Below are 20,931 nucleotides of genomic sequence, written 5' to 3'. Positions count from 1 at the left end.
ACCTGTAATATCCGGCCAAGCCTAACAAGGATTGGACTTGTTTCTTTGACTTTGGGACAGGCCACTTTTGGAAAGCATCCACCTTGGCCTGTAGGGGATTTATCATTCCTTGACCCACCTGGTGTCCAAGGTAAGTCACTCTGTTTTGGCCTATTTGACACTTTTTAGCCTTAACAGTTAGTTCTGCCTGCCTGATGTGCTCGAAGACTTTTTCCAGGTGCTTCGGGTGTTCTGCCCATGAATCAGAAAAAATGGCCACATCATTAAGGTAGGCAACTGCAGATTTTCCAAATCATGCTAGGAGACCATCTACAAGTCTTTGGAAGGTGGCGGGTGCATTTTGCAGCCCGAAGGGAAGCACATTAAATTCATACACCCCTGCATGGGTGATGAAGGCTGACTTTTCCTTGGCGGGTTCATCTAGCGGTTCTTGCCAGTACCCCTTGGTTAAGTCTAATGTAGAGATGAACTGGGCATGTCCCAATTTCTCCAATAGCTCATCGGTGCGTGGCATTGGATAGTTGTCGGGATAAGTTACAGCATTTAGCTTACAGTAGTCCACGCAAAAGCATATTTCCCCATCTGGTTTGGGAACTAGAACCATGGGAGATGCCCATGCACTGTTAGAGGGGCAGATTATACCCTTCTGTAGCATGTTTTGGATCTCCTGTTCTATAGCAGCTTGGGCATGAGAAGACACTTGGTAGGGTGGGGTTCTAACTGGGTGAGCATTACCTGTGTCAATGGAATAGTATGCCCGTTCAGTCTGTCCTGGGGTGGCTGAGAACATTGGTGCGAAGCTAGTGCACAGCTCCTTGATCTCTTGCCGCTGCAGATGTTCCAGGATTGTGGAGAGGTTCACCTCTTCCACGCCACTGTTACTTTTTTCTTCATAGTAGACACCTTCAGGCCACTCAGCGTCATCTCCTCCCTGGGCTGTAAACTGACAAACCTTTAATTTTCTGGAATAAAAGGGCTTTAGAGAATTAACATAGTACACTTTAGGGTTGAGGTGGGGAGAATGCTATGAGATAGTTAACAGCTCTCAGGCACTCTTGGACTGTGATTGGCCCTTCCCATGACGCTTCCATCTTATGAGCCTGTTGCGCCTTCAAGACCATAACCTGGTCCCCTACTTTGAAGGAATGCTCTCTGGTATGTTTATCATGTCAGACCTTTTGCTCTTTCTGAGCATCCTTTAGGTTTTCTTTAGCAAGGGCTAAAGAGTGTCGGAGGGTGCTTTGTAGGTTGCTTACAAAGTCTAGAATGTTAGTTCCTGGAGAAGGTGTAAACCCCTCCCATTGCTGCTTCACTAACTGTAATGGCCCCTTAACCTCGTGGCCATACACAAGTTCGAATGGTGAAAACCCTAAACTGGGATGTGGTACAGCCCTGTAGGCAAAAAGCAACTGCTGCAACACTAGGTCCCAAACATTGGAGTGTTCATTTACAAATTTATGTATCATGGCCCTCAAAGTTTCATTAAACCTCTCCACCAGGTCATTGGTTTGATGGTGATAAGGGGTGGCAAGCAAGTGATTCACTCATGAGCTTCCAACAGGTTTTTTATGGTCCCTGCGGGGAAATTAGTTCCCGAATCTGTAAGGATGTCGGAGGGCCAACCTACCCTGGCAAAAATGTCTGCTAAGGCCTGGCACACAGTTTTAGCCCTGGTGTTGTTTAGAGCTACTGCTTCCGGCCATTGGGTAGCAAAATCCATGAAAGTCAGTATGTACTGCTTTCCTCTTGGGGTCTTTTTTGGGAAAGGTCCCAGAATATCCACAGCTACTCACTGAAATGGGACCTCAATTACGGGGAGTGGCTGGAGAGGGGCTTTGACCTTGTCTTGGGGCTTTCCCACTCGTTGGCACACCTCACAGGACCAGACATAATTAGCAACGTCCTTGCCCATTCCCTCCCAGTAGAAAGACTTCCCCAACCGGTCCTTGGTTCTGTTTACCCCAGAATGACCACTGGGATGATCATGGGATAAGCTCAAGAGTTTTACCGGTACTTAGTTGGAACTACCAACTGTCTTTGAGGATGCCAGTCTTTCTGGTGTCCACCAGAAAGAGTCTCCTTGTATAGAAGTCCTTGTTCTACAGCAAACCGGGATCGGGTAGAAGAGCTGAGAGGCGGTTGGGTGCTCCATGCTGCCACCCAAGCTTTCTGAAGGCTGTCATCTGCTTCCTGTTCAGCCTGGAACTGTTCCCTTGAGGCTGGAGACATCAATTCCTCCTTAGACTGTGGACTTGGGCTTGGTCCCTCTGGAAGTGATGTAGGTGATGGGGTTGTTTTTGTTGATTGTGAACCGCTCTCCGCTGCTGCACTATGTGATATTTCAGGCTCTGGCTGAGCCTCTTGGGTAGGGTTGTCAGCTGCTTCTGCCAGTTCAGGCCCGCTGGTGCCCTCTGGCGTTGGAGTTGTAGATGGGTTTACAAGCGCTGGAGTCAGTGCTGGCAACGGTTCTGGTGCTGGTTGCTTCGCCAGTTCCAGTTCTGGGACTGGATTTACCATGGCTGTAGCATTCATGGGTAGAAGATCCAGTTCCACCATCTCTGTCTGGGTCTCTGGTAACACAGATGGGGCCCTGGTGGACGGCTCAGGAACAGGGATGGGTGTGGAAGCTTGCTTGGCCTGGCTGCGTGTGACCATTCCCACTCTCTTGGCCAGCTTCACATGGTTGGCCAAGTCTTTCCCCCAGTATCATGGGGATGAGATAATTGTCATAGACTGTAGAAGTCCACATTCCTGACCAGCCTTTGTACTGGACAGGCAACTTAGCTGTAGGCAAGTTTAAAGATTTTGACATGGATGGGTGAATTGTCACTGGGCTTCTGGGTTGATGAATTTGGGGTCCACTAAGGACTGGTGGATAGCTGACACTTGTCCCCCAGTGTCTCTCCACGTGATAACCTTCTTTCCGCCCACTCTCAAGGTTTCCCTTCACTTCGAGGGTATTTGAGAGGCATCTGGGCCTGGGTATCTTTGGTGTGATTGTGGTGTAATGAACTATAATCGGTTGGGGTTCTTTGAGCAGTAGGCCTTTATATGTCCCAGTTCATTACATTTAAAACATTTCCCAGCTGACTGGTCACTGGGCTGAGGTGGGTTGCTGGAGACTGGTGAGGTGGGACAATAAGGAGTCTGGGGCTTTCCTTGGGTTGTAGGTGGGGCCTTGGGTTGCCCGTGGTGATAGGGTTTAGTTTCGGTTTGCCCCCTCTGATATTCGCTCCAACTGCTAGTAGTTTTTTTTCTTTTCTGCCACTTCCACCCATTTGGCTCCAATCTCCCCCGCCTCGGTTACAGTTTTGGGCTTCCCATCTAGGATGTACCTTTCTATTTCCTCAGGAACACCCTCTTAGAACTGCTCCATTTGCATTAGGAAGGACAGCTCTTCCAGAGAGTTAGCACTTGCTCCTGATATCCAGGCATCCCAATTCTTTCCAATGTGGTAGGCTGTCATAGTATAATTCCCAATTCTGAACCTTAGCGTCCAAAATATGGGTACTAGCATGAATTCCCCTAAGCTTAATTACCAGCTTAGATCCTGTAGTGCTGCCACCAATCAGGACTTAGAGTAGAGTGCCTGATAAACTCTGGTCTCCCCCAAACCTTCCCTGGGGACTCCCAAGACCCAAATTCCTTGAGTCTCACAACAAAGGGGAATAAACCATTTTCCTTCCCCCTCCTCCCTTTCTCCCAGCTCTTTCCTGCCCTGGGTACACCCGGAGATCACCGTGATTCAAACTCCTTGAATCACCACACAGAGAGGAATGTTACCTTCCCCCCCTCTCCTCTTTTCCCTTCACCCAGAGGCAATACAGATTCAAACTCCGTGAATCTAAAACAAAGAGGAAATTCACCTTTCCCTTCTCCCCACCAATTCCCTGGTGAGTACAGACTCAGTTCCCTTGAGCCTCAACAAGGGGAAAAATCAGACAGGTCTTAAAAGCAAAACTTTTAATAAAAGAAAAAAGAATAAAGAAAATCACTGTAAATTCAAGATGGAATTTTACAGGGTCTGTCAGCTTCTAGAAACTGGAGAAAAAGCCTCCTCCAGCAGAAATACAATTTAAAATACTTTCAGCCAAATACACATTTGCAAATAAAGAAAAACAAATAAAAGACTATACCGCCTTTCTACCTTTGTACTTACAAAATTGGAATAGAAGATTAGAGAGCCTGTAGGTACGTGTGGTCACTCTCAGAGCCCAGAGAGAACAAAGCAAAACCCAAAAATCACAAACAAAGGCTTCCCTCCACCGAGATTTGAAAATTTTTTGTCTCCTGATTGGTCCCCTGGTCAGGTGTTTGGTTCCCTGTTTGTTAATCCTTTACAGGTAAAAGAGACATTAACCCTTAACTATCTGTTTATGACATAGGCATGTCGGGTAAATAACACATCTGGTTTCCACCTTAGGGCTCTGGACCTCCGACGGGCATGCTCAGGTGTTAGCCCCATTCTGATTCTGGCCTTGATTTGAAAAAGTTTATAATCGTTCATGTGTTCCTTGGGCATTTCAGCCACCACCTCTGCTAAGGATCCACTGAGCTGTGGCCTCAGCTCTATCATGTACTGGTCTGTAGAGATGCTGTACCCATGGCAGGCCCTTTTGAAATTTTCTAAGAAGGCTTCAGTATCATCACCTGCCTTGTAGGTGGGGAATTTTCTGGGATGGGAAACAGTACCTGGAGAAGGGTTGTTAGGGTTGGCTGGTAACTCCTGCTTAGCCCTTGCTAATTCCAGGGGATGCTTGTGGGCCTCCCTCTGGATCTCCATAGCCCTCTGGTGGTCAACCTCTTTGACTTTCTCTTCTCTTTCTCTCGCCTCCATTTCTTTTTGTTTCTCCTCCATAGCTCTTTTGTGGGCAGCCTCATCTCTGGCCATCTGTCTGTCATGTTACTTTTGGTTGTCCTCAGCCCAGAGTTTGGCTAATTTGAGCTCCTGCAGTATGTGTTTTTTCCCCTTGCTTGACATGTTTCCCTGCTCTGCCTGAGCTATCTTGGTTTGCGAGGTAAAAAAAAACAAACCCACAGCTTTTAACTGGACTTCTCAGAATGAGAAGAAACCAGAAAAACTGGTTTGTAACTTGTCTTTTGCAAACTGTTAATTACCCTCCAGCTAAGTCCAGCTGGAATCCTTTCTAATAAAGCCTTGTTAGAAAAACCTTTATCTGTTTGCCTTCAGGGTATCTCTCCTTCACTGCTTCCCCAGCATCTCAAAGGAGGAAAAAAAAAAATCTGGCTTTTGGTTCCTAAAAATCCCTCACTGCTGCTCACCATGTCAAGGTTCCTTCCCCACTCTGAACTTTAGGGTACAGATGTGGGGACCTGCATGGACACTTCTAAGCTTAATTACTAGCTTAGATCTGATATCGTTGCCACCATCCAGATTTTTCAGTGTCTGGATCACTCCCTTTACCCCCAAAACCTTCCCCTTCCTGGGTAGCCTTGAGAGACTTCTTCACCAATTCCCTGGTGAGTCCAGATCCAATCCCTTGGACCTTAAAACAAGGAGAAATTAACCATCTCCCTTCCTTTCTCCCACCAACTCCTGGTGGATCCAGATCCAAACCCCCTTGGATCTAAAAACAAGGAAAAAATCAATCAGGTATTAAGAAAAAGGCTTTTAATTAAAGAAAAGAAAGGTAAAATTAAACCCTCTGGGAGAGATTAGCATACCAGCTACTCTCACAGACTATGCCACCAGCACTCCCAGCTATCTCCGTGACACCACTGATTTCCTGAGGAAACTACAATGCATTGGTCACCTCCCAGAAAACACCATCCTAGCCACGATGGATGTAGAGGCTCTCTACACAAACATCCCACACACAGATGGAATACAAGCTGTCAGGAACACTATCCCTGATGATGCCACAGCACAACTGGCTGCTGAGCTCTGTGCCTTTATACTTACACACAACTGTTTCAAATTTGATGACAATATATATCTCCAGATCAGTGGCACTGCTATGGTCACCCGCATGGCCCCACAATATGCCAATATCTTTATGGCCGACCTGGAACAACGCTTCCTCAGCTCTCGTCCACTCACGCCCCTTCTCTACCTACGCTACATTGATGACATCATCATCATCTGGACCCATGGGAAGGAGACTCTGGAAAAATTCCACCACGATTTCAACAGCTTCCACTCCACCATCAGCCTCAGCCTGGACCAATCTACACGGGAGGTCCACTTTCTTGACACCACGGTGCAAATAAGTGATGGTCACATTAACACCACCCTATATCGAAAATCTACCGACCGCTATGCCTACCTTCATGCCTCCAGCTTCCATCCCGGACACATCACACGATCCATTGTCTACAGCCAAGCACTGAGGTACAACCGCATCTGCTCTAACCCCTCAGACAGAGACCAACACCTACAAAATCTCCACTAAGCATTCTCAAAACTACAATACCCGCACGAGGAAATAATGAAACAGATCAACAGAGCCAGACGTGTACCCAGAAGCCTCCTACTGCAAGACAAACCCAAGAAAGAAACCAACAGGACTCCACTGGCCATCACATACAGCCCCCAGCTAAAACCCCTCCAACGCATCATCAAGGATCTGCAACCCATCCTGGACAATGATCCCACACTTTCACAGGCCTTGGGTGGCAGGCCAGTCCTTGCCCACAGACAACCTGAAACATATTCTCACCAGTAACTGCACACCGCACCATAATAACTCTAGCTCAGGAACCAATCCATGCAACAAACCTCGATGCCAACTGTGCCCACATATCTACACCAGCAACACCATCACAGGACCTAACCAGATCAGCCACACCATCACTGGTTCATTCACCTGCACATCCACCAATGTAATATATGCCATCATATGCCAGCAATGCCCCTCTGCTATGTACATTGGCCAAACTGGACAGTCTCTACGGAAAAGGATAAATGGACACAAATCAGACATTAGGAATGGCAATATACAAAAACCTGTAGGAGAGCACTTCAACCTCCCTGGCCACACTATAGCAGACCTTAAGGTGGCCATCCTGCAGCAAAAAAACTTCAGGACCAGACTTCAAAGAGAAACTGCTGAGCTTCAGTTCATCTGCAAATTTGACACCATCAGCTCAGGATTGAACAAAGACTGTGAATGGCTTGCCAACTACAGAACCAGTTTCTCCTCTCTTGGTTTTCACACCTCAACTGCTAGAACAGGGCCTCATCCTCCCTGATTGAACTAACCTCGTTATCTCTAGCTTGCTTGCTAGCATATATATACGGGCCCCTGGAAATTTCCACTACATGCATCTGAGGAAGTGGGTATTCACCCACGAAAGCTCATGCTCCAAAACGTCTGTTAGTCTATAAGGTGCCACAGGATTCTTCGCTGCTTTTACAGATCCAGACTAACACGGCTACCCCTCTGATACTTCTCACAGACAACAGATTCAAAACACAGAGGATGTTCCCCTGGGCACAAATTTAGTTTCACAAAAAAATACCCAATTTGATTCTACCTCTAATTGCATAAGACAGGTTACAAAGAAATAAACATAAACCTATTTATTCCTTTCTAAAACTTACTACTCTGATAAGAGGCTGGTTCCTTGATCTTTTTCACTCCGGCTGAAACTTAAACTCTCAACAAAAGAAAAACTTCTCTCCTTCCTTTTGAAACATCTTGTTCCTCCATTGATTTTTCTGGTCAGGTGTTAACTAGGCTAGGTGAACTTTTTAACCCTTTACAGGCAAAAGAGGCATTACCCGTTAACCATCTGTTTATGACACACCCCTTTTCCAATTCTATCTAGGGATTAAATTGTGCAGAGGGCCACATCAAGGCAAGTCTGCGGCAGAGTATGGAGTTGAACTGAGCTCTCCCAAGTTCCAGGCTCATACCCTTGCTCCTGGGCTACTGTACTTCTTCATAGTTTACATCTGTATGTTTAGTTAAGAAACTCTATGGATATTTCAATATTTATGCACCTTCTTGTAAATACTAATCTCTGTACTTTTAAATGTTAAGATTTTAACTGTAACATTATTTGATAAACTAGCATCCATAACAAAAGTTACAAAGATGTTATGTGTTGTGAACTATACTGTGCTAACTTGGTTTTGTTGTGGCGAGCTGTGTGGGTTACCATATACAGTGTCATTGTTCATAGATATGACTTGGGTATAATACAAGCGGCTGATAAATCAATATACAAATATTTAAAATAATCTGTAACATTTATGGTGGCAGATCAGCCACTTTCTTCTACACCCTCAGAGCAGCCAACTGTCTTTAGGGGATGGATCAGTGGTGACCTACAGAGAAAACAAAGGATCAAAAAAGAGGCTTGAAGAGGAGAGACTCTACGGAGGGCCCATAACAGCAAGCTCACTAAACTGGTGTTTAAGAATTCCACATTTCATAGTTTTGCACCACTTGGTAATTGGAATCTCAGAAGAAAACCAGATCCCATGTACTTTCATTCTTATAAACAGCATTTGAAAATGTAAGGCAAATAAACACAAATATTACACCTCATGCATGTGTCAAATGTAGATTTATTTTATTTTATTTTATTTTTGAGAAGAAGGGAGAAGGACCTGCATATGTTCATTCCTACCCCACTTAGGAAAGGAGATGTGCATATTTTTGTTACGGTCATTCCCACCCCATTTATTTATATATAATACATGTACGCACACTTATTTTATTTCTTGTATTTTGTAACATTCAAGGGTAAAGACGAACACGCACTCCAAACTAAACAGATGAGTCCAGAAAGAAAAAATCATCACTAAATCTGATTAGTTGTTCTTATCAACAAAATAAACACTGTGACAGAGATATCGGCTAGCATGTTTTATTTTTTAATGTCCTTGATGCTTATGGAGGTTAATGTTTATGGAGCTCAGTTGAGCAAGAAGTATATATGTAATCCAGGTGTTAGCAATAGGAACATTATTATTTTATTCTAAAAGAGAGATTGTAATTTTCTCTTTATTAATTAGGTTTATATCACATCAATCACCATGCCATTTTCAGTAGCATAGACTCAATCAGTGTTGGACACAAATTTCCAGTCCTCGATTTCATTCACCTGTTGAAATACAGGGGGAAACCACTCAGGAAAACAGTTCTAGTGGTGTAAAATTCTTCCTCACCTCTGACCCTTCTCAGAAGAAAATGTGCTGCTGAAGCAGAGACCTGATATTTCCTTTCTTCTCTTCATGGGGAGCAATACTTGAGTTGCCTTATTGCTGTCTCTTATCTCATATTGAAAAACATATCTTAAATGGCAGTCTTTAGTGCAATGTAATTATTTTTTATTTATTGCTGTCACTGACATGTCTACCTTTTACTTGACTGTGTCAGACCTACATACATACACCTTAGGTCATTTAATGTAATGAGCCATCTAATCTTATTTCTCTATATTTAGCTATATGTTTGTGTGTTGGGGTGTATGTTTACCATCCCTTAACATGGATATAATCCATACTGAAATTAGAATAGGTACCTCTGAGTTTTTCATTTTTTTTCATAGGGACACTAAATAACATGAGATTATTAAAAGAGGGCTTGTGGTTGTTGGATTTTTTTAATAAATCTAATTTGTTTTTCACTTTTACTGCTGTTTAATTGTCCAAACTGAAAGAATGAAGGGAAAAAGTAAAGCAGACTAGGCTGTTTTACTTCCTGATTTCACATACTGTTACAGTGGTGTTTGGATTTGTGTTGCAATCACTGCAGAGGAATATTTAAATATAAACAAAACCTGTTTCCATTTTTACAGATAATATATATTTAATAAAACCTATTTCCAACCCCTATTTTTTGGGTCTGAACTATCTGACATTGAGTTGAGTGGGATGATGCACATATGTAAAATTGCATGTGTGTTGGCAGGATTGAGAACTTCAGTTGTATCCTAAAGCCTTTCCAGAAGATGCCATTGGGTTACAGGGTGAAATCTTGGCTCTATCAAAGTAGATGACAAAATTCCACTAACTTAAATGGGGTCAGACCTTCACAGCTAATCTTTTTTTACTCCCTTTGTTGCTGAAATTTGAATTCATGTTAACAATAATATTCTATGGAATGTCAGTTCATGTCAAGACAAACCAGCTGTGCTGAAAGAGTTTTTTCTAACATATCTGGTATAACTGTCAGCAGAGACAGTTAAGCATGGGCTTCATTTATAAGCTTAAAGGAACTGGGAGTGAAACATTACCCTATTGAAGTCAGTAATTTAAAAAATAAGTTAATCATTCATTTTGGGTAAATTGTTCTCTTTTAGCTCTTTTCCTGCTTCTTTCACACTCTGTATTCCTTAATCAGTTTCCCATCCTCATCCTTGCTAACAGACTAGTTGCAGAGCAAAAGTGAAGGATGGCAGGGTTCTCCTACCTCAAGAAGCAGAAGATATGCAGCTGTCTGTAGTCAGTTGTGACTTCAACCACAGCCAGTCTATGAGACCATTTAAATGTTATGATCTCCACTGGACCCACATGTGGAATTTAAATGGTTTTTCTCTGGGTTTCAAATTACTGAATACTTCACCCTCAAAATGTTTCTCAGTAAGAAAATTCTATAAATTTGACATGCATTTCAAACAGCTTTTGCTTTGCAGGGTCACTGACGTACAGTGTGGAATTCCTGCTAAAGTGGTTATGATTATACAAAGAGTGGTGTTGAACTCACGTCCTGGTATGTATTTTTTTCCAACAAAAGATCAGTGTATTTTGTATAATTGCATAATACTCCTAAATGGAGAGGGAAGAAAGTAACATGAGATATTTCCAGAAAGTAATGTGCAATAGAAAAAGAGGTTTATGATAGATGTGTAGTTATTGAGCCTGTATATGCAGTCTTCAAACTTTTAAGCAAGATCATAGAGTTAGGTGTAATATTAGTGACTCAATGGCAATAGTCAAAGGCACACTATCATTTACAGCTTTTTAGCTTTAAAATTTGTTCTCATTTTACTCTGCTGTTTGTAATTCACTCTGAGATGATTGACAATAATATGCTTCTCTGCTGACTTTTGTCTTTTTCTTTTGGCAAACTTTGAATCTCTGCTTCCTACCATATTTCTAAGGACCTTGAAATTTACATGGCTTTTGTTGTTGTTTGTTCTTTACTTCTTTGCTTATGCACTTGCATCACTGTAGATGTCAGAACAGCTCTTGGAATAGTGTTTATTAGTTTGCTGCTGCAGAACTAGTTAACGTTTTGACTTTTTGGATATTTCTGTTTGGAAATAGTTTTTGCAGGTAAAAACGACAGTGGTATTTCCTGTAGATAGGTGTTTCTCTAAAGTGAGTGAAGGATCAATCTGTGACCTCAATTTGTGCAGTTAATGCTAAAAATGGCCCCAATTCTTAGATCTGGCTGAGGTGCACTTAGCACAGACCCTGGAGAGAAGCTCTCCAATCCTGGAAATTACCACAGCATCTGGACTTCTCTAGTTGCTTATGGCCCCAAAGGGATTTTGTGGCAGGGAGGAATATCTAAAACATATCGGCACCTGGCCATACCATATTTTCCCCTGGCAAGACTTCTGTGTCAAGGGAGGCTGGAAAGGGAAGTGGTATAGAGTCCATCTGGCCAGATCCACCAGCTTTCTGGAAGTGGCACAGAGAGGTTTTATCAGACCAGAGAAACTGGCCCAATGCCGCCTCTGTGTTTTAGAGTGCGGGGCTAATCAGAACCTTGTCGCTACACAAGTATGTCATCGTCTTTGGAAAATAAGAACAACTCAATTTTTATGAGCCAAGTTTGGATTTGATCTCTATCTCATTTTTCTAACCTGCCCTGATAAAACTTTATAGCTCTGGGGCTGTTCAGAACTTAGGAGTGGTGTTGGTTTGCTAACCTGGTTGTCCAGACTGTGATACAGTGAAGTGAACTTATACATTATGTGTAGAAAATATTAGCCTGAATAAATTCTGTCCCATATTATATATATACACTTAGTTTATTAAAAGGCATATGAAAGTATAATTATGTTAAATAAATACAATTAGTGAGTGTATTTGAGTATTGGTTTTTGTTTGTTTTTTAATTTTTCTCAATTACCCTTGACACTTCCTAATTTCAGAATGAAAAGTATAAAAACAGCATAATTCTCTCGTTACACAGGTGCAATTCAGTAGTATTGCATGTGTGTAACTTAGAGCAAAATTAGGCACAATGGATCTGATTCTTTTCTCACTTATACCAGTGCAAGTCAGGAAAAATTCCATTGCCATAAGTGTGAGATCAGAACTGGGACCAGTATTTTTAAAGCATCTCAAATCCAGCTGTCCTTACTTCAGAGCACTGAAATTGTCCTATGCAGGCATTGACATTCACATCCCACTTGAGTGAATGGGGTTGGGGAAAAGGGTGAATTTACCTTTTCTGTGTTTTGTGTGTGGCTGAAGACCATTCTGCAGGGCAAACTGATTTAGGTTATCAAGGCTATCTTTGCAACAAAAAAAAAATTAGACATTCTTTTTGTTTTGCTTCCTATAGAAACTTAGACTAATTTGGAAAATTGATCTAAGAATAAAATGACTAATAATCATTCATTTATTAAGGAGGTTAATTTTTTAGCCTCCAATTGGTTAAATCAGGCCTGCACAACATACGGCCCGCAGGCCGCATGCGGCCCGCGGAGGCTCACTGTGCGACCTGTGGGGGGATTCTAAATCCTGCACACACAGCGCTCTGTGGGCAGCCCAGAGCCCTTTGAATCCCGGCCACCGCTGAGATTTAAAGGGCTCAGGGCTCCCTGCCACTGCGGGCAGCCCAGAGCCCTTTGAATCCCGGCCGTGGCTCCAGTGGCTGGGCTGGGGCTGGGATTTAAAGGGCTTTGGCTCCCCTCAGCAGCAGGAGCTCTGGGCCCTTTAAATCCCTGCTCCGGCCCCGCAAAGCTCTGGGTTCCCCCAGCTGCCGGAGCCCCGGGCCCTTTAATTTGCCCCTGAGGGCTCTCAGCCACCTCTTCAGCTGGGAGTCCCTGGTTGATTAAAAATCAAGTATCACCTCCCCACCCCCAACCTTCCTTTTTGGCCCGCAGCTGTTTTGGTGGGGCGGTGCTGGGGAAGGAAGGTCTGTTTCTGCAGGGCTGGGCGGTGCTGGGGTGGGGTGGGGTGTTTCCGTGGGGCCGGGAGGTGCTGGTCGGGGGGGGGGGGTGTTTCTGCAGGACCGTGAGGTTTCGGCCCTCAGCAGTTTTCTTTGGAGTAATGTGGCCCTCGCCGCTTTACGAATTGTGCAGGCCTGGGTTAAATGTACCTTCTGTGCAAAGTCATATGCTTTATTTTAAAAATATTCTTGTTAACCTTTTTGAATGCTAATATGAGAAAATGCAAAGCTACATGTGAGCATCATAGTTCAGTCCAAAAGAACTATGGCCGTGATCCTGCAAACACTAATGCATGGATACTCGAACATAAGAAGTGCTGTATTGTGTCAGAGCAACGGTCCATCTATCCCAGTATCCTGTCTTCCAAATCTGAAGTTAAGTGCATGCATGGATAAGGGTTAGGGTTCTCACCACCCTGCAAGATGAAGCTGTAAGTCAGTTTCTCCCTTGCTGAAAAGATCCTTGGAAACATTTACAGGGATACAGAAAAGCCCTTTTATTGTTTTGTTTCAGAGAAATAAATAATTAAGACATGCTATGCAAGAATGCTATGTCAAACTGGAATTTTGTGAATTTTAGTCCACTTAATTTATTTACTAAAAAAGGAGGCAGAACATTTAAATAAAAGACCTCAATTTTTTAAAAATAAAGTTAGATCAAAGGTTTTATCACTTATTCATTTTAAGGTTTTTTCTGCTTCACTTTAAAATAATTCTAGGTAAAAATGGTGTGCCAGTGGCAGAAAACTTCCGAATGGAAGCGGTCCCCCTACCAGATAAAATCACAGATGGACAGGTACGAGCTCGAACCCTCTACCTGTCTGTGGACCCTTACATGGTAAGTGAAAGAACTGAGGTAATGTCAGGAGATTTTCTAAAAATGATTTTACCTGAGTGCCAACCATGATGTTTAGTGTGAACTATACAAACCATGAGCCAAACTCATCCCTGATATAATTCCATTCACTTCTGTGGAATTATATTAGGGGGGAATTTGGCATTAATGTGCCTGTGGCTTATATAGGTTTTTATATATAAGAATGGGGTTATATATATAACCCCATTCTTATATATAAAAACCTATATAAGCCACAGGAGGTCTGGGCCTGGTCTGGGCCACAGGTCTGGGCCTAGACCCTCAGAGGTATTTAGGTGCTGAACTCCATGGGATCACAGTGCCTAAAAACCATTGAAGATCTGGGCTTATTTCCAAGCACAGAATTAGTACACTTAAATTCTATGTAGTTATCCAGTTTTTACTTACATATATTGTGCCAGGTGCTCGTCTGCTCTGGATGGTTTAGGAAGGAGCAAAGAAGAAACAAACAGCCTGTGGAGGGGCCAGTGAGGCTGTCTCATGCTCCGTCATCCTTCATCAATACCTGCAAAAGCCCTTCCATATGAACAATATATAGTTGGGAGTGCTGTGGATTTGGGGGTGGAACTAGGCAGAGCCACCCTTAGCAATTTTTGCATGGGCCTGTAAAACAAAATTTTCAAGCTTCATGAAGAAAAGGACTAGACATACTCTTTTTTTTTTTTTTTGAAGAATATAAAGGAAGGATGAGACAACCCTGACATTTCTAGATTCCCCTAATCATAGAGGGCCCACAGCCATAGGCTTCAAAAGCACCACAGTTTTGCTCTGAAACTGGGTAGCAGCAACAGCTCTATACAGAATAGTCCCTTGTTAATTTGGCAGAAATTCTAATAGAAAATCCAGCAGGGTTAGTACTGCCAGCCCAGCACAGAATCTAGCACAACTAGCTGGGCATCGGGATTCACTCCAGCCTGCACTCTAGGCCTAGGGTATGGGACAGCAAGAGGCCAGTGACAGCAACCTGAAGGTCAATCCCACATCTGTGTCATTAAATGAGGTAGCAGCAGCACCATCACCCACTCAACTAGCTCCCAGAAGCAGATCAGGAATGATGTGGAGGAAGGAGAGATGGGAAGGAGGCGTGAAAGGTAGGGGAATTCTTTTCTCCCAAGAGCCCAGCTGCCTTTCCAGCAGCAATTTATGATTCAACATCCATTTTCAATGCTCAATTTCTATTGAAAAAAATAAATAAATTTAGGGTCAGATAGGGCAGCTGAACTCAAGTGGCCCAGATGTTTTCTCTGAAGGAAGAAGTAGGAAATCCTATTCAAAACATTACCATGACATTTGATATTAAACCCATAGTATCTTAAACCAACCATTCTGGAGTCTGGGTTGGTGGCCTACTAATAATGATTTGCATGGTTACATGAGAGTAGGGTTACCAACCCTCCAGGATTCTTCTGGAGTCTCCAAGAATTAAAGATTAATCTTTAATTAAAGTTTGTCATGTGATGAAACCTCTAGGAATACGTCCAACCAAAATTGGCAATCCTATATAAGAGACCCAGCTTTTATTGATCCTTGGCTCTTATTCCCTGGGATGACAGGAGCTATGATTATGCAAGAGAAGTATTCTTGGCCCCCTGTAGTGAAGGAGTACCCCATGTTTCTCTATAAAGTTCTCTTCATCCAATTAAGTAGTGTTAATTGGGTTTGAAAAGAATCTCAAGTCCCTATTGGCTAGAAGTTTGTGTGTGGTGTGGTGCACTTACGGTGTGTGTTTGTGGTGACACTATTGAGGAAAATAAAATTTCCTCCCTTTGTATCTAAGTGAATGACTGAAAGGAGAAATAAATAATTAAGAATGTGAAAGTGGTGTTCTTACTGAAAATTTTGGAGAAGCCCTTTGTGCTTTGTTATTAAATGCATCCCACCCCAAAGTTACTGAACATGTAAAGGAAGCTCATGTACATCATCATGCAAGAATCTCCTCATTACAGCCTTGTCTTTTAGCGCTGCCGCATGAATGAAGACACAGGTTCTGATTACCTCCTACCCTGGCAGTTGTCTGAGGTGGCTGATGGTGGGGGCATTGGGATTGTTGAGGAGAGCAAACATGCTAACTTTGCTAAAGGAGATATTGTAACTTCTTTCAACTGGCCCTGGCAGACAAAGGTCATTCTAGATGGAAGACTCCTCCAAAAGGTAACATATTGAACTATAGAAAATTAAGTTAGTGTGTATACTATTTTTCTCCATTTTTAAAAAATCTTTTGTTTGCATGTGACGATTGTTATTTTAGAGATATGTCAAGGACAAAGCAGCGCTAATAAAGCAATCAGTTATTACAAAGCAGATCAAATTAAGTTTGGCAAAGTCTACATTAACTTCTCTTTTATTTGTAAGAAGCAATTAGGAATTCCTTTTCCTGCCACTAAACAATCCAATGTTGATGAAATTGTTAAATTCATCAGCATTTTCTCTGAGGCTGCTATTAAGGTTTGTCCGTTAATCATGCAAACTCCAGATCGAACTTTTGACACCCGATCACCAACATATCTTACTACTATGCTCTTAACACATTTTGTATTAAATGCAAAAAGCATACATTAGTGAAACCTTGTAAAATCTCAAGCACACCGACAACGGTAAGGCTATTCAAAGTCACAGTTCTGTAATGGCTATAACTTAGCCCCTCTGCACAAGAGTATTTAATATATATTGCATTTTTACTATAGACAGAAAAGTTCTGCAACTTGAAGTAGATTGGCTTTCTGGAAACATTTGTTTTAGGACTATTGGTGTCATTAACTCAACTCCAAGATATGTCCACCCTGCTGTAGCATTTGTGAGGCCATTGAGGGTGTAGTTCAACATTGTTAACTATTTTCTGTCTCCAAACCGGTATTGACAATAGCGTAATTTTACATCTTACCTTCTAATTTTTAAAAATCCTTAAGTCTCTTGTGAGTGACTTTTTGTTAAAATCGTTTTTTTTCCAAAATGCTTTTATGTTTCACTTTTTTGTAAACTTGTTATCGAAGTATTATAGTAGATCTGACAGCTGGTGTACAGCAGGCTTCTGAATACTGGTTTATACTTTGTCTGAACTAAACAGCCTGGGTTATTTTGTACTTGTGTTTATTTAAAATGTTGTCATCCTAAAATCTGCAGTCAACAAATAATAATAATAATAATAATAATCCAAAATCTCACTTTAATTATTTTTTTCTTGTGTAGCTAGATCCACAACTTGTTGATGGACACCTCTCCTACTTTCTTGGTGCAGCTGGCATTACTGGGCTGACCTCCTTTCTAGGAATAAAAGAGAAAGGACATGTGACTCTGGGTGCCAATCAGACAATGGTTGTCAGTGGGGCTGCTGGTGCCTGTGGTTCTGTGGCTGGTCAGGTAAACAGGTTTAAGATTTGCAAGGGAATGAGCTATTACTTCTAAGTTCTGTCTTGTGAGATGTGCCTTCTTGTAACTCCACTGATTTCACTGGAGTTACACCCACCTGCTTATTTTGTTTGTGAATTTGGCTCACAGTCAACAGTGACTCATGCTGAGTGTATTTAGGTTTTGAACTTCAGATTCTTGAAACTGGGAGGGGAGGAGAAGTTGAGTATGATGATTACTTTGTCACCGGCTTGAAAGTAAACAAACTGATTTATTGCATAGTAGTCTGCCCCCAATTTCTAATTGCCTACCTGTTTACTTAATACACTAATTTTCATATAGAAAAATATTTTACCAGATTTTTATAGTGTTTAGTTGTCAATCTTACAGACTTTGGAACGTTATGATAAAGTACACTCTTACCAAAAGTTGTGTGAAAGGCTACTAGACCAGTGGTTCCCAAACTTGTTCCGCTGCTTGTGCAGGGAAAGCCCCTGGCAGGCCGGGCCAGTTTGTTTACCTGCCACGTGTGTAGGCTTGGTCAATCGTGGCTCCCAGTGGCCGTGGTTCGCTGCCCCAGGCCAATGGGAGCTGCTGAAAGTGTTGCGGGCTGAGGGATGTACTGGCTGCCACTTCCAGCAGCTCCCATTGGCCTGGAGCAGCGAACCGTGGCCACTGGGAGCTGCGATCGGCCGAACCTGTGGACACAGCAGGTAAACAAATGGGCCCGGCCCACCAAGGGCTTTCCCTGCACAAGCAGCGGAACAAGTTTAGGAACCACTGTACTAGAGTATTGATGTGTTCACCCGTGCATTAGGATGATATGGCTAGTGAAAAGCATAGTAAATACTTTCATATGTTGCTTTGGATAACATTATGTAAGAATGTCCAATCTAGATCAGACCAGTGGTGCATCTACTCAGGTTTCCTGTCTTTTGACAGTGGCTGAAGCCTAATGCTTCAGAGAGAATGAACAGGACAGGGCAATTATCATCCCCTGTTGTCCAGTCCCAGTATCTGGCAATCACAGGCTTAGGGACACCGAGAGCATGGAGTTGTGTCCCTGACTATCCTGTTTAGCCATTGATGGACCTATCCTTTCTATCCATTCTTTATATTTTATTGTATACAGTTCTCTAAAAAGGTAGTAATATTATTTATCCTCCCAGGCTTTCCAGAGTAAAGTGTGTATACACAGCATTCAACAAGTAAACTTAAAACAAGTCAAATTCAAACACGAATTGTTACACCACAGCATTTTGAACAAATACATCAAATTAGAGTATATTTGCATTTTGATTTTCCAGTCTTTTTACTGGAGACCCAATCACTGGAGGGAAAATGGTCCTTGACATTTGTCAGTCTTAAATTGTATTCAGCCCCTAAAGTACTGGTGTCTGTAATTCTGCTGGTTAAAATTCAAGTGATTACAGGGTACTGAAATTTGGGCAGATTGATGATCTCACTGTTTTGTTTATGGTGTTTCTGCAGATTGGCCGCCTAGAGGGCTGCTCTAGAGTGGTAGGAATCTGTGGTACAGATGAGAAGTGCTCCATTTTGGTCTCAGAAATGGGGTTTGATGCGGCTATCAATTACAAGAAGGGGAATGTGGCAGAGCAGCTGCATAAACTCTGCCCAGCTGGCGTGGATGTTTATTTTGATAATGTTGGTGGAGACATCAGTGATGCAGTTATAAATCAGGTACCTATACCAGCTGTCCTGTTTATACCTCCTCCCACACCCAAATTCTTCATGCATCTTTTAGAATGAGTGTAATGTAAACCAGCCTGATGAAAGATAGGAAAACCTTCCATTCCCACATGTACCTGACATACTGAATGTGATTTGAGTCAAACTGTCCAAACATCAGACACATAAGCCTATCATGCTGAACTGGCCTGATAGCCTAGCAGTAGCAATTTTGCATTGTGATGCAGGAGTCCTGAGTTTGATTCTACTTCTGGTGTCTTAATCCTCTAACTAGCAGGGACAGGGGAGTACTTTAGCAACAATGCCTGTCTGAGAAGGTGATTACTGTTGTTTTTCAACTTTGATCATCTCTGGTTTGTTAAGGAGTAACATTACTGGGCTCTAGTGAGGGTCCTAACCAGTCCTCTCTGGTAGTATCACCAGAGTTGGAGGTGGGAAGGGGAGAAAATAGGGGCACTTATCAAGACCTTAGTGAGACAGTCAGTGAAACTCTTCTCTCAGGAAAACTCTTATCATGATAATCCAGTTTATCAGCTGAATGAGGTTTACTCAGTTTGAGAAATGGGTTATTGTTTGTCCACCTCCTGAAAACATCATTTGGAGTCCCTGGGAAGGCGGAAAATGGATTATTCATTCTTACTCAAGCTTTACTAGAAGAACCTTTCAGAGTATTTGGGTAATCTGAATGCTGCTGGGATCAATCAAGGAAATAGTTGGGGAGAATTAATTACAGTTGTTAAATCACTTCTTATACCTACTGTTCTCTCACTGCATATTATGCATTTCCAGGAATCTCTGACTCCTGTCAGCCCTTGAGTGCCGGTACGCTCTGGGTTTGGTGGGCAACAACAGGAGTTAAAGATCTCCCATTTTTTGTTGAGGCTATTCTACTGCTGGGCTAGAGAGAAGGAAAGGTGTTTTTATTTATTTATTTTATTTTATTTTAAAACTTGGAATGTGGCAAGGGAGTGTAATATTCTGCACTTCACGTGCATAAGTGGTTGAGAGGACTCATATTTTCATGAGTGAGAGACTACATTGACACCGTCTTCCTTATTCCTGTTTCACAAATTAAAAGAATAGAGTAGAAAACTCACACTTCTTAATTGTGTAAGACTGCAGAACAGATACATGGAATGTTTTTTATTTTTCATTACACAGCTAAGTATGTGGGGGAGGGATAGCTCAGTGGTTTGAGCATTGGCCTGCTAAACCCAGGGTTGTGAGCTCAATCCTTGAAGGGGCCATTTAGGGATCTGGGGCAAAAATCAGTCTGGGGATTGACCCTGCTTTGAGCAGCAGGGTTGGACTAGATGAACTCCTCAGGTCCCTTCCAACCCTGGTTTGCACTGTTCCTCCTTCCACAGTAAACATCCTCACTCAGTAAAGTAACAATCCCTCATATTTGTTACCCAGTTAACACCTTGTTGAATTGTACAGTGGGGTCTTATCCTCCCACTACTGCACTGTTTTTAAACGACCTGCTACACCATTACAAGCTGAATGACCACATGTATACAATTCTTCTCTCAATGTCTTCTTTTAAGTAAAATGACTTGTTGCATGATTACCATATATAGTCTAATGAACTTCTAATAAGCTTGTGTCTTTTTGAGGACAAAGAAAGTAGTATTTCTAATTTTATGTTGTCTCAAACAGATGAATCAGAACAGCCATATCATCCTATGTGGACAGATTTCCCAGTATAATAAAGATGTACCTTATCCTCCCCCACTGCCTCCTGCAGTAGAAGAAATACGGAAAGCAAGGAATATCACAAGGTATATTTCTCCTTCCCCACCAGCTTCAGGGTAAACTGAACACAAATTTACAGGTGTTGAGTTTACATTATCAGTATATTTGATCTGAGGAGAGGGACTCTGGATCCATTGTAAG

General features: G+C 42.4%; 1 protein-coding gene across 6 annotated transcripts in view; it reads left to right on the top strand.

Annotated features, from left to right (window-relative positions):
- PTGR2 (prostaglandin reductase 2) overlaps nucleotides 1–20,931 on the top strand; it is a 37,114-nt gene that overhangs the window by 12,403 nt on the left and 3,780 nt on the right. For 4 of the 6 annotated variants that reach the window (XM_030559618.1, XM_030559616.1, XM_030559615.1 and 1 more), the window contains 6 exons: nucleotides 10,609–10,685; nucleotides 13,823–13,941; nucleotides 15,940–16,131; nucleotides 17,167–17,337; nucleotides 18,817–19,026; nucleotides 20,695–20,816. In XM_030559618.1, coding sequence (XP_030415478.1) covers nucleotides 10,649–10,685; nucleotides 13,823–13,941; nucleotides 15,940–16,131; nucleotides 17,167–17,337; nucleotides 18,817–19,026; nucleotides 20,695–20,816 — 851 coding nt within the window. In that variant the 5' untranslated portion in view covers nucleotides 10,609–10,648. Of the gene's footprint in view, nucleotides 1–7,791; nucleotides 7,921–10,608; nucleotides 10,686–13,822; nucleotides 13,942–15,939; nucleotides 16,132–17,166; nucleotides 17,338–18,816; nucleotides 19,027–20,694; nucleotides 20,817–20,931 lie in introns of those variants that run through there. The other 2 variants (XM_030559613.1, XM_030559617.1) reach the window with 2 other exon arrangements.

This window comes from Gopherus evgoodei, chromosome 4, assembly GCF_007399415.2.
Source record: "Gopherus evgoodei ecotype Sinaloan lineage chromosome 4, rGopEvg1_v1.p, whole genome shotgun sequence".
NCBI lineage: Eukaryota > Metazoa > Chordata > Testudines > Testudinidae > Gopherus > Gopherus evgoodei.
Note: the sequence above shows the minus strand (reverse complement) of the source record. Positions and strands in the feature narration are given on the sequence as shown.